The sequence below is a fragment of the Cydia splendana genome, chromosome 22 (assembly GCF_910591565.1).
Source record: "Cydia splendana chromosome 22, ilCydSple1.2, whole genome shotgun sequence".
In the NCBI taxonomy this organism is placed as follows: Eukaryota; Metazoa; Arthropoda; class Insecta; order Lepidoptera; family Tortricidae; genus Cydia; species Cydia splendana.
In genome coordinates this window covers 11,253,843-11,268,053 of record NC_085981.1, presented here as the reverse complement: position 1 = coordinate 11,268,053, position 14,211 = coordinate 11,253,843, and the positions used below count along the sequence as shown (strand labels likewise).

General features: G+C 38.2%; 1 protein-coding gene and 1 long non-coding RNA gene across 2 annotated transcripts; both read left to right on the top strand.

Annotated features, from left to right (window-relative positions):
- Nucleotides 1-359: 359 nt before the first annotated feature.
- Nucleotides 360-11,769, top strand: LOC134801404 (facilitated trehalose transporter Tret1-like). Its single transcript, XM_063773937.1, has 3 exons — nucleotides 360-609; nucleotides 10,037-10,172; nucleotides 10,481-11,769. The coding sequence occupies exons 1-3, from the start codon at nucleotides 586-588 to the stop codon at nucleotides 11,764-11,766; spliced, it is 1,446 nt and encodes a 481-aa protein (XP_063630007.1). The 5' UTR covers nucleotides 360-585; the 3' UTR covers nucleotides 11,767-11,769.
- Nucleotides 11,770-13,001: 1,232 nt separating this feature from the next.
- LOC134801543 (uncharacterized) lies at nucleotides 13,002-13,814 on the top strand. Its single transcript, XR_010145688.1, has 2 exons — nucleotides 13,002-13,359; nucleotides 13,513-13,814. It is a non-coding gene; the product is annotated as an uncharacterized LOC134801543 (long non-coding RNA).
- Nucleotides 13,815-14,211: the final 397 nt, after the last annotated feature.

Here is a 14,211-nt window from a genome sequence, read left to right as displayed (position 1 = left end):
TTTTAGTTTTTTATGATTTAGGTAGTTCCATTTCATAACTTTAACGATAAACACAAAATCCCTCCTCACCCCGTAGTCTCTTGTAGTTGGGGTGAGATGGGATTTCATACAAAGGTGATTTTGAAACGTTGTTGGATCGATTTTTTTTATTATGAATATTACTATAGCTCCATTTGTAATAGGAATACATTATTTAGGTAGCAGTAGCCTTTAAAAACCATCTTACCCCCTGTCATCCCTTCTCTCCCCATTCATAATCCGACTCTCTTCGCAATCCCTACTCACCCCATTTTACGGTACTTAAACGACAAGCGATACAAACAAGAGCACTACAAATCGAAGGCCCTTATTACCAGGAAGCCCCTTAAATAAAGAATGTCATCTGAATTGGCGCAGTGCGCTTCGACCCGCGGTGAAACAAGGTGTAATCAAAGCCTTAAGACAATAAACTAATCTACATTATCGCATCATGTTTATCTTCCAACCATAAATGGTAATGGTACCATCCATCATCATCTGAAATAGGCATTCTGCCTTGGAACGGAACGCGAGTTTGTCGGGATTGGATGTTCATCAGATTTTGGGATGTTTTCACCAGCGGTGAAACAGGTTAGTTCCTCAAACACTTATTAGCGTAAATTCAATTCAGTTAAAGCATAAAAAACGAAAACAGAAATCGTTTATGTTATGGTAACATTCCATTTCTGACCGCAGCTGCACTACTGGTACGAACCGCGTCGGTGTTATTGTCAATTTCCATAGTAAAATGGTAGTGCAGCTGTCGTTGGAAATGGACTGTCACCTTTAGATATAAATCATAATGCGCATATTAGTTAAAACATAGAAATTGCAGGGGTCCTCGTAGGCCAGGCCTGTATCGCGGATGACCAGCAAACCATATGAAGGGTACGCGGAAATAACGTCTCAGTCTCTATGACAACATTTTGAGTTATCGCGGTTTGAAAGGAACAATGTACCAACACACGTAATTATGTAACTAACCATATTATTTTCGTGTATAGGTGTTTTTAAAGAGTGAAAAAAAGGTGTTATATTTATAATCAAATTATAATTGAACCGTAACAAATATTTCATTGAGATTAAAATCTCATTTTCCAAAAAAAAACTGTTTAGACATGATTTTTCCGCGTACCTTCATATGGTGTCATATATGTCTTAAACTAAATTAAATACTTACACTTTTATACAAATATTTTATAGACAAAATGAATCGTAGTCTAATCACTGTTAGTTTTTACTTAAAGTACCTACATGCTAGTTACTAAAATTAATTGACCGAAGCGAAGCGAAGGTCTACGTTTTGACTCGGGCATTTTGCTTTCGTATGTCCGGATGTTCTCCTCTACAGGTCGCAATTCTTAACCGATTCTCATGAAATTTTGTGACCAGATTCTATAACTAAATAAAATTTTTTTGTCAATCCGGTTTTTGGAAATTTTTAAAAATGGCGGAGTTGTGATACCTGGCGCCTAAACAAATAGTCGTATCGATATCATAAGAGTTTTTTCTTTTTGAGACATGTTTACAGAGTTAATAGCAAAAAATGCAGAAAAAAATTATCGCTGGTTTAGGCGGTATTTAGATATTTAGTTTTGTATTTCCGGATGTTCTCCTCTACAGGTCGCAATTCTTAACCGATTCTCATGAAATTTTGTAACCAGATTCTATGACTAAATAAAATTTTTTTGTCAATCCGGTTTTTGGAAATTTTTAAAAATGGCGGAGTGGTGATACCTGTCACCTAAACAAATAGTCGTATCGATATCATAACAGTTTTTTCTTTTTGATATATGTTTATAGATTAAATGGCCAAAAATTCAGAAAATTTGTATCACTGGTTTCGGCGGTATTTAGATATTTAGTTTTTACTTGAGAATGAGTAGCTAAATTTCGTCAGCTTTAGTAAGAACTATCATGGCGTATTTTGCAAACGTTCGCTTTTTTGTTTGCATAGGGAGGTCCCTGGTTCCATCCCCAGTAATTGTATGCTGCTACATAACTTTTTGTATTTTTTTATACTTAAATTTCGTATCAATTGTTGTTTTTTATTTTATTTTTTTATTTTGAAAAAATGAAAAAAAAAACGTATTTTTTATTTATCAAGCGCGGGCTAAGCGCATTCGTTTATTTTTTGCAACAGATGATGGCTTTTTGCGCTTTAAAGAAAATTTGATTCTTGAATATACGGCGCCATACCTTTGGCCTATGCTCGTCTAGATGGCGACACCATTTTATATTTAACAATTTTTACTCATATCAGTAAAAGAACATGGGTCAAAATCATATGGCGTTCTAAAAATAAAAAAAATCATTTATCCATACATATATACATTTATTGATATTTTATTTTTCATTTTCATTTTAATCCTGTATCAAAGGATGGCAGTAAATTTACTGTGACTACAAAATTTAGTATGACAATAACCCTCTACTACATATAGGGACCCTGCGAGTTGGAGGGTCTGCCATCTTGTGGCCTGAATCGGAAACATGTACATTGCCAAAACAAGTTCTACCATCTACCGTTCTTGTAGGTACGTTTCCTTATGCATAGTAGGTTCTGTCATCTTGTGGGCTACATCGGAAGCATAAACGTCACATTTACGCCTCACGCCAAAAATCTGACGGCTCCTATGCTACCCCCTATAGTTCACGCACGCCCACTATAGGGACCGTGCGCGTTGGAGGGCCTGCCATCTTGTGGCCTGAATCGGAAACATATGTGCACATGTACATTGCCAAAGCAAGTGCTACCATCTACCGTTCTCGTAAGTACGTTTCCTTGTGCATAGTAGGTTCTGCCATCTCGTGTGCTACATCGGAATCATAAACTACACATCTACGCTTCGCGCCAAAGATCTGACGGCTCCTGTGCTGCCCCCTATAGTTCATGCACGTCCCCTATACACTTTATTCTCTTTAGATTAGATATTTAAATTCTTACTCGAGAATAAGTAACCAAATTTCGTCAGCTCATCTAAATGCTATCATAGCGCAGTTGGAAAGACGCTTACAAGCAAGGATATGGGAATAGGTACCCGGTTCGATCCCCAATAAATGCAATTTTTTTTATTTATTTTTTGCACTTAAACATCGTATTGCTGATTGATCAAGCGAGCGCGAAGCGCGAGGTAAGCGTATTCGTTTGATTTTTTGTTTGAATATTTTTTAGCGGTTTTAGTTCAAGAGCATGGCTGTTCCAGGAGTCAATTTCCACTTACGTTTATAGCATGGGCGGTCACCATCCATAAATCGCAGGGGTTAACATTGCCTAGGGTAGTGGTCGACCTTGGGCTCAGGGAACTAGCTGTAGGTTGCTCGTACGTTGCGCTTTCCCGGGCTCAAAGTCTAACTAACAATAATGTTAGTTAGACTTTGAGCCTTTTAATTTGGATCGCCTCGCTAAAATGGCCCATAATTTCCGCAAATAATTTTTTCTTCGAGGCAATTACTCCGTTCTCATTTTTTCCCAGTGGAATTTCTTCGCTTTATTTAATTTTTCGTGTACATTTTTTCATAAACTAAATTTTCCTTTTCTCAATTTATTCCCTTTTCTTTTTAATCCCAGTAGTTAAAATAACCAGTAGGTTTTTTTTTCACTAACTAAATATTCTCTATCTCCACATTTTCTCTTTTTTTTAATGCTAGTGGTAAAAATAACCAGGTTTTTTTCAAATAGGTAGGTTAGGGTTATTTTTTTTGATGACCCTATAAACGAAACTGCTCCCAGAGATAGGTAGGTTAGGCTTATTTTTTTTTTGATGACCCTAAAAACGAAACTGCTCCCAGAGATAGGTAGATTAGGGTTATTTTTTTTTTTGATGACCCTAAAAACGAATCTGCTCCCAGAGATAGGTATGGTTAGAGTTATTGGCTGACAGCGTTTGGTTTTTTACTTGTAGTTTTTTAGATTATGTTTTAATTTTAGTGTTTTTGATATTTGTTGTATGTGAAATACCTACAAGTAACAAATATAATTACTACACTATTAACATAGATATTTAAAAGAACGAAAACTATAAGGAAAAGATTAATTTAAAAATATTAAAAATAGGCGATTGCGGAAGAAAACCATTGGGAAAATATGGGAACGGAGTAATTGCTACCGAGAATGAATGATTTCGGGAAATTATGGGCAACGCAAAATATGAGAACGGAGTAATTGCCTCGAAGAAAAAATGATTTTCGGAAATTATGGGCCACACTCGCGCACGAAGCTTCTTAGTTGCAGTTTACAGGTTAATTCAAAGGTAATGTTGGTTTCCTAACATAGGTAGAGTTAGACCAAGAAAAGTCTGCAGAGATTTTGACACTGGCACAAATAACATTGGCACTGCGTGTGCTGTCAAAATCTCTGCAGACTTTTCTTGGTCTAACTCTATCCACTTTTCTATACAATTAGTATGGCGACGTGTATACTTAAGGGGCATCGACCGTACACTGACATCGGGATGATATTTTTATCATGTTATTTAGTAGTCATCGTGCGTCTCGCTTGCGCCAATACATGTACGGACAAGAACGAGTGAAATGCACGATAACTAAATGACATCAGTTAGATGTCTTTCTGATATCAGTGTAAGTTTGAACTGGCCTGTTAGCCAAAAATTGTTTCGTATGTCCATATGTTCTACTCTACAGGTCGCATATCTAAACCAATTCCCGAATTTTGTAAGCAATTGATAGTTAAGTTTTTATGGTCAAATTAGATTCTCTAAATTCTTCAAAACAACGGAACCATACATTTATTCAGTTTTAAACTCTGCTCGCGAGGTCTACAGCTCACAGAGCCACTAGTAGTTAATACACTCACTAGTGGCTCTGAGTTCTGTGAGATTTCACATCTCCGCCATTTCGAATAATTTCCAAAATCCGAATCAACAAAATGAATGATTCGAATGTTTTCATTCTTTGTTAATTTTCCGGGTCCAAAAGTACCGTGGCGCGACTATACTCCATTTTTAGGGTTCCGTACCCAAAGGGTAAAAACAGGACCCTATTTACTAAGACTCCGCTGTCCGTCTGTCCATCTGTTTGTCTGTCACCAGGCTGTACCTCATGAACCGTGAAATTTTGAAATTTTCACAGATGAAATTTTCACAGATGATGTATTCTGTTGCCGCTATAATAACAAATACTAGGTAAAAACAGAATAAAATAAATATTTAAGTGGGGCTCCCATAAAAGAAACGTAATTTATTTGCCGTTTTTAGGGTTCCGTACCTCAAAAAGAAAAAACGGAATCCTTATAGGATTACTCGTGCGTCTGTCTGTCCGTCTGTCACAGCGTATTTTGTCCGAAACTACTGGACCAGTTAAGTTGAAATTTGGTACACATATGTAAGTTTATGACCCAAAGACGGACATGTAACGTTAACAAATGAATTTTACCACCACTTTTGGGGGTAAATGAGAAAGTTAAAAAATAAAGTTTTCAAACTATATCGTGTTATTTATCTGATGAAAAGCTCATTTTGAGAATTTCAAATATATTTTTTTTATAATTTTAACATAAATAAGTTAGAAGTTATTTAAGAAAATAGCCAAAAAATTACCATTCCCCCCTTTATCTCCGAAACTACTAGGCCTAAAATTTTGAAAAAAATACACAAAATAGTTCTTTACCTATAGATGACAGGAAAACATATTAGAAATGTGCAGTCAAGCGTGAGTCGGACTTAATGTACGGAACCCTTGGAACGCGAGTCCGACTCGCACTTGGCCGGTTTTTGCGTAATGGTACGGAACCTTCGTGCGCGAGTCTGACTCGCACTTGGCCGGTTTTTTACCAAACTGCTCCGAAAACCAAGATATGTACCTACCTATCCCAATCAAGTATTTTTAAACGACTTCAAGAAAGGAGCAGGTTATCAATTCAACCTTATTTTTGTGTATCTTTGTTACCTCAGAATTCCGTCATTCGTGAACCTAAGTAGGTATTTGAAAAAATATTGTTTTGTTTAAAAGTAAGGTATAATATAGAATAGAATAGAATAATATTTATTTGAAATAACCTTGTTGACAATATATATATATATATCCTGTGGCCCCACACTAGGCTATGCCTGTGACGTGGCAGCCGAGTTTTCAATTTGTAAGCAAAAGGTTAAGAAGAAACTAATCTAATAAACTAATAATTAAGGAAATTATGAAATTCAAAGAAAGAAAAAAGGAATGAAAAAATGGTGCGTGTGTATGTGTGTGTGTGTTTGCGTGTGTATGTGCGAGTGTGTGTAAGGCGTAAGGCTACAGAGATGGTTATCACGTGAGGGATTAGGTGATGACCTTCAACAGCATCTCAGTTCGAATATAGTTAAGATCTTTCAACCAGTTCTTAATTATGAGTTTTGCTTCAAGAGGAGACTTTTCAGATATGTTGCATGCCTTTACTACTGAATTGTAAATATACGGATGCAGGAAGTTAGGAAAACGCCTCGCGAATGTGGTTTTTACGATGGGCGTAGGAATTCTAAAGACTCGATTACGGATTAGGGTAATATATTCTTCAGAGTTTATAGTTTTTTGATGCACGTGAGTTGCAACTCGTAGGATTAATAATTGCCTGACACTAAGAACATCCGCGTCTTTATAAAGGGAAACAGTCGGAAACAACCCGGGTTTCCCGAGCATGACCTTGAGCACAAACCTTTGGGTCCTTTCGAGAGGCAGTAGTGCAGAGCTAGTGGAGCCACCCCACACACCAATGCAGTATGATAGGATGGATTCACAAATCGAAGTGTATACAAGCTTAAGCAACTCCCTCGTAGCAGAATTTCGTAGCAGCTTCATAATGAATACAACCTTTCGGACTCTAGCAGACAACAATTCGATGTGCTTTTTGAAATTAAGATTTTCATCAAGCGTAATGCCCAGGTACTTTACGGTGGTACAATTACTAACCACATCGAAAACTCTACTCGAGTGAATAGCTGGGTCATCCTCTGCACTGCCACAAGAAAGCTTGAGATCTGGTCGCGAGCTGGGGGCAGAAGAGGCCGTTTTATGAAAACATAAGTATTTTGTTTTTGAAATATTAAGTGAAAGCAGGTTGTCAGCGAGCCACTTGGCAATCACAGTCAAACCTGTCTCTGCTACCGCGAAGCAACGAGCCCAGGAGACATCGTGAAACAGCAGAGCAGTGTCGTCTGCGTAGCAGATAATTTCTGCCTGACTGACGGGTAGAGAGATTAAGTCATTGAGGTAGATCAGAAATAGAGTGGGACCGAGGACGCTTCCCTGTGGCACACCGAAGGTTATCGGGGCTGAATCACTGACTAAAGTGCCGAGTCTTACACACTGCTTCCGGTTTGTAAGGTAGCTTTGGAACCAGTTCCATGCGATACCGCGAATGCCTAACAGTTCAAGCTTCCTTAGCAAAATCGGGATTGAGACAGTGTCAAACGCCTTGGCCAGATCTAGGAAGATTCCCACGCAGGATTCTCCTCTGTCAAGATAGGACGAGACAAGGTTAACCAGTAAGGTGGCGGCTTGTTCAGAAGATCTCTTTTTCCGAAAGCCATATTGTCTTTGAGAGAGTAGGTATTCTGATTCAAGGAAGTTGATTAGTTGATTATTAATAATCTTTTCCAGTATTTTAGACAGACTGCTGAGAAGAGAAATAGGGCGATAATTCCCGGGGAGGCTCTTGTCACCTCCTTTATGAACGGGAACTACTGCAGCTACTTTCCAGCACTCCGGAAAAGAACCCGATGAAATGCTGAGGTTAAAAATATGTACAAGTGGTTTGACGATATAGTTTTTTAGGATTTTTAAAATACGAGTGTTTAGTTTATCAATGCCGGACGCGCAATCTGGGTTTAAGGACATGATTAATTTTTCTACTTCAGTATCGTCGGTAGGATTTAAGAACAATGATCGAAGAGGGGAGTTTGTTAAGGCTATTTCAGTCGCAAGTGTGGCCTCACTCTTGTTTTTTTCAGAGAGTATAACATTTGCTAGGTTTTTGCCTACTGAAGAGAAGAATTCATTGGTGTGATTTAGGGAGTCAGAAAAATTAGGCTTGATGGTGGATAGTTCATGGGGTGTATGCCTATCCCGATTTAGGTGAGATATGTCTCTAATAATTCTCCAAAGTTTCCTCGGGTGTTTTTTATTATCCAAAAGTTGTTTCCGGTCATAATCATCCTTGGTTTTTCGTAAAATGCTTATATAAAAATTTATATATCTAGTATAAGTTATTTTGGCTATTTCATTATGGGGGTGTTTCCTGTGATTGATATGTAGTTTGTCCTTAACTCTAGAGCATTTAATCAAGCCTGGAGTCATCCAGGGTTTTATAATAAATTTTGAATTACTAACTGATCTGCATGAAGAATGTTTTGAAATTAGGTTAGACAATATGGAGTAAAAGGCTTCTGCGGCTTCATTAGCTGATGACTAGTGACTGTGTGCCAGTTTTCTTCTTTAAGCGCCGCTCCGATGGCTTCATAATTATTATGGTTCCAGATTAGCCCCATTTTTGTCAAAATCCAGTTCTAATTCTTGAGGTACCTACCTATTGAGAGAATTCCTTAAATCTTAGAGGCATATTTATAGTTTTTGTATTTTAATCAACAAACCAAGCCTTTGCTAATAGGCCAGTCAAATTAGATAAAAAAAAACGTTTTAAGGGATTAATTCCCACCAAGCTGGAAATCATTTTAATACCTTCATTTGGTCCTAAATGCGTATAATCTGAGTTTGCTCCATCCCAGGAGGTGTGGATAAATTTTGGGAGCCTTGGGAGATACATTTTACCTTAGATTGACAAAGTCACTCGATGTAGAAGGAACCCACCGTCAAATTCAATGTCAATACTAGTAAGGTGGTTGCCAATCAGATACTGGTAAAAAAAACAGATTTTAACACGATTGTACCAAAAAAAAATTTAAGTAACGGCCATTTTTTACATTGTTTGACTACGAATCCATTTTAAGGTACTTTTCGGATCCTCAGATGTCAATTTTTATCATTATTAGAGCAAATTTTCCGTCGAACGTACCGTTTTTGAACTAGGTACAAGAAAAAAACTGCAAAGAGCAAAATTTTTTCCACAATTTGCTCCTGGAATGGAGGTAGAATAGAATTAGGTACACTAATTTAGATCCAAATGAAAGTATTAAGACGATTTCCAGCTTGCTGGGAATTAATTCTAATTTGACTGGCCTATAAGCTCGTGGTTAAATTTTGGAATCTTTCGCTTGCACGGTATCAAAATTAACATAAGGAATTCAACTTTGCCCTCTTGTAAAACATAAACACCATAAATATAAACAAATAACAATAGATAGATACATAATTTCTTTATTCATACCCACAACATGATGGATTGTGTTGAAATTACCTGAATAAATAAAATAAAATAAAATAAACATAAATGGCATTGACGTCAGATGATAACAAAAAAGGAAAGTACAAGATAAGAACATGCTAAACAACTTAATTATTAAAAACTATAATAGTTAGTATTAAGTAATAATTACTTTATGAAGCCATCTTCGTGGCACAGGAAAGGCGTGGCTCAGCATCAGCATTGTAACCGGCAATCCACATCGCTGGTATTCTGTCAAATATTTTCACAACATTTACAGAAATCTGACATGCTGAATAATGCAAACAAATAACCAAACATCATTTTGAACTTTTTGAATACAGATAAATTCCAATTAGTCAATACAGTTCTAAGATATCTTAACTTCTTTCTATTAGAAGTAGGTTAGTTAGGTTGTTTAAAATCAAGTGAAGTTGTAGAAGGTCACCAATGTAGAAGGTAGAAAAGCAAGAGAGAGTACTCTCTCCAGGCGGGTGTTATGCCTGGGAACCGAAGTCCACTGAGAGTTGGTCGAAAGTTATATATATAGCAACTGACAAAAACTCCGTAAGCGCGATGTAGGTCTCTTACTAATTGCGTTATAGCTCCCTAACGCCATCTGTTAGATTATTATGGCACGACGTTGACAGTGACAGCTAGAGGAGACGCCACAAAGTCTTAAAACAAATACCCCTTCTGTTCCAGTCATGGGCGGTGTCAGGCGTACTCCTGAACATGTTGGGACAAGGCATGGTCCTCAGTTTCCCGGCCGTCCTGCTGCCGGGGCTCAAGGCTGATGATTCCACCATCAAGACTGACTTGGACACTATGTCTTGGCTTGGTATGTATCTCTTCTGGTACGCAGTTCTTAGTCGGTAACCTGAGACAGGTCTTGTAATGTTACAAGATATAATTTTTGCCTACTTAGTGTACATTCCATGGGACATCAAGGGGCCTGTCCTAGATGACAATTGTACATCGACATATATGCCAAACGAAGAGAAAAAATGTATCAGGACTAATGTGACTCTCGTGACCATTTCTTAAGTTTCGATTGGCGTTTTCTATCAATGATTGTCATTTTGTCTAGTCTCCCATTAATCCATATACAAATATACCCAAATTTTAAGAATAATTTCGTCATTCCAGCTTCTGTGGTGGGCCTGGCGAGCTTTCCCGGTTTCCTGATTTCCGCTTTCTTCATGGAGCTGTGGGGCCGGAAGATCTCACAGGCTCTGGTCATCCTACCAGGCACCTTGGGCTGGCTCCTCATCTACTTCGCCACGGACGTGACCACGCTCATGGCTGGCAGGATCCTCGGAGGCATCACCGCCGGAGCCAGCGTCACTTTAGGAGCCGTCATTATCGGCGAGTACACCAGCCCACAGCTCCGGGGCATGTTCCTAAACCTCAAGACTGCGGCCGTCTGCGTCGGCAATACTTTTGTTCACATTGTAGGTCATTATTACACTTGGAGAACTGTTGCAATTTTCGGACTAATGCCACATATCATTGCGTTCGGAATTGTCTGCACTTGGCCGGAAAGCCCGACTTGGTTGGCTGCTAGATTTAAGTTTGATGAGAGTGAGAAAGCGTGGTTGTGGCTGCGCGGTAGCGATCAAAACTCTAGAAACGAGTACGATAGTATGGCCAATGCTCAAAGGCGGAGGCTTTCTGAAATACGAGAGAAATCCAGCGTCCAAAGGCACGTGGTAATTTTTATGCAGAAGTTCACTCGAAAGGACTTTCTGAAACCTCTGCTCATAATACTCTTTGCTGGTATTTTGCTAGAGACGTGTGGAAGGCACATTTTCCCGGCCTACGCCTTGCAGATCATCGAAGAAATCTCTGGAGATAAGTCCAGAACCTTCTACTATACAATAATCATAGATCTGATAACGACAGTCAGCTCCACATTCTCGTCAGCGCTGGTTCGCATGCTAAAGAGACGTACTTTGCTGTTTGTCACTGGTGGATCATCATTAGCCGTGTTAATGGCCATCTGTACCTACCTTTACCTGAGTGCTATAGACGTGATATCGAAGGACCGAGCTTGGCTGCCTGTGTCGATGTTTATGCTGTACTTTTTATTGGCAAACTTGGGGTGTACTCCTATACCTCTAGCGTTGCTTGGAGAGGTGTTCCCAGTAGCCCATAGAGGGGCAGGATCGGCAATGTCAGGCTTGACTCTGGCTATCTGTCTCATGGTCGCTTTGAAGATCACTCCCGCGATGCTAGAAAGTCTAAAAGTGTACGGAACGTTTGCTGTCTTCGGCGTAGCCATGGGACTCTCTTTAGTAGTATTGTACTACATCCTCCCAGAAACTAAGGACAGAACTCTGCAGGAGATTGAAGACTACTTTAACCACGGTCGGTTCCTCAGTGACAAGAAAGTTGAAGAAAATGAGGAAAATACTACCATGCTTAAGAACTAAGTATGTATAGTAGTATACCCTATAATGGACACGGAACCAGTAATGGGACAAAAAAACACAATTCCTCTAAAATAAGTATATAAAAGTAGTTTATAAACACTGGATATATTTTTATCATAAATAAGAGTCCTAGAGCTGATTATGTTTGAATTTTTATTAAATTCGGTTATTTTTTAAGAAATGTGCGTCAACCCAAAAGTTGTCGTGCCACTGAAAAAAAATATCATTAAAAATTCTTAACAACTTCGCTAAGAGAGGTGAGTTAATTTATTAAATTTTAATTAATTAATACTTGATGAAAACTAGAATGTGTTTTGTTAATTGCATTTACCATGAGATAAGGTATACAACACACTATGTTGTGACTCCACAGATGTAAAAAAATAGTGGTATTTGGCCCAATCCCATTATAGGAGCTGTAAAACTGCATACCTCCTATGATGGGACAATTGACATAATGATGCTTGCCATGCCATAATTTTATGTTTTAAACAATACAGAAGTAAAATGTAGTTACGAAATATGTCAACCAGGAGGTATTCTCGGACTTAGGATAAATTAATATCGTTTTTCCAAACTTTTATTTAACTTGCCTTGTTAGTTAGTGTGGGTCAAATCTTGGTAGCTGAATTTGACCCACTTTTCGATTTCCGATTCAGTTGAAATTTTGTGTAAGTACGTAATTTAGTATGCAAATCGGATGACAATGCAATATTATGATAACATGGACTTGATCTGATGATGGAGACAGGAGGTGGCCATGGGAACTTTATCGCAATAAACCCTAACTAATTGTGTTTGGGTATATTAGAATTGTCTCGATGAATCTAATACAATAATAATTGGCTGTGGAAAGAAAAATACATTCAGCGATAAAAGCTTATACCAAAAATTTATTTTTTTGCCATAACTTATTCCCCATTTCAAAATTTTATACTGAGAAGAGCAATGTCCATTATAGGGGGCCCATTACTGGATCCACGTCCATTACCGGGGGCCCATTACTGGAGCTTTGGTGTCCATGACTGGAGAAAAAAAGCATAGTTTTAATTTGTTAATTATGTGGAAACTCATTGCAGTATCTTTGATACAACACGCCTAAAACATGAAAGGCGGATAGGACTTTCATCTTTTAACACGCTAAGCGGAAGACCATTTACATGTACAAGGGAAATATCATAAATACTCCAAATTTCCTCTTAAATGTCCCATGACTGGTGCTGTTACTATATAAGACATTGTTATTGATTCTAGTAGTATCTGGGGGTTTTAAGAAAAAAGTGCACAATTTACTTTTTTCGAATAACTAACAACTCTTGGGTTATTTTCGACTCAGAATCGTGATGACTATTGATTAAAACAAAGAAAGAAGTGTCCTCAGTGTCACATCCAAATTCGGGATGTCCGTAATTGAAAATGCGTCAAAAAACTATAAATTTTCAGACACTTTTTTTTCTTTTTAAATCGATGATTCTATTCTAAGATTATATTTGTGACAAACCTATATACCAAACTTGTAATAAAAAGACACGTCAAGATTAAATAACAAAATAAATAAATCATAAATCTAGCCCTAAATTAGCCTGAGGCATTGTTCCCAGGCGGCTTAGCACGGTCGCGTTTTTATCCCTTGTCACCATGCCTGTCACGTTCTAACAAGTACGTAAGTGCGAAAGGGACGCGCATAGTGATAGACGATAAAAATGGAACCGTGCTGCGCCCACAGGACACTGGCTGCGTTCTAAGTAGAAATAACCCAAAAGCTGATGGTTTTTCAAAAATAGGAAACGGCACCTATATCTGAAAATGTCCGTCTAATATCTTAGGTCGAGTCAGACCACGAAAAGTCTGCAGAGATTTTGAAAGCACACGCAGTGCAAGTGTAATTTATACGTCATAATTTCATAGAAGATTGACGTTTAAAAATAACACCTGCACTGTGTGTGCTGTCGAAATCTCTGCAGACTTTCTTGGTCTAACTCTAAGTACGTAATTAAATTAAATGTACTCACGTTCCTGTTAATAAAATTATTGTTTTCTACAATTTATTTATCCTGTCGTAGTCCAAATCCGTCTTAACCTCTTGCGACAAGTATGTACTCCTAAACCGACCGTTACGTTAGACCGGGCCAGGCCCGAGCCGAGGCGTCCGACATTTCATTTTCTATGACATCTGATCAGTGATCACTTGGTGCTTTCCATAGAAAACGAAGCGCTGGAACCTCCGGCCCGGTCTAACGTAAGTCATCCTAATTCACTTTATTGCCACACTAAGACCGGTCATTATCTACCACTTAGGTCACTTAAGTGTATAGGTAAATATCTCGATTGTGACAAAATTGCCACAATTATCAGCCATAAACGGATCCTGATTGTATGGAAATCTGGATCCTATACAAGGCTGCATTCTTTACCGGCACGGCACTGAAATGATAGCTTAATGAG

Coding starts and splice junctions, on each gene's coding strand:
- LOC134801404 (XM_063773937.1), top strand. CDS start 586: ATGTTTTCACCAGCGGTGAAACAG. Junction 610..10,036: donor TTTCACCAGCGGTGAAACAG/GTTAGTTCCTCA, acceptor CTTCTGTTCCAG/TCATGGGCGGTGTCAGGCGT. Junction 10,173..10,480: donor GGACACTATGTCTTGGCTTG/GTATGTATCTCT, acceptor TCGTCATTCCAG/CTTCTGTGGTGGGCCTGGCG.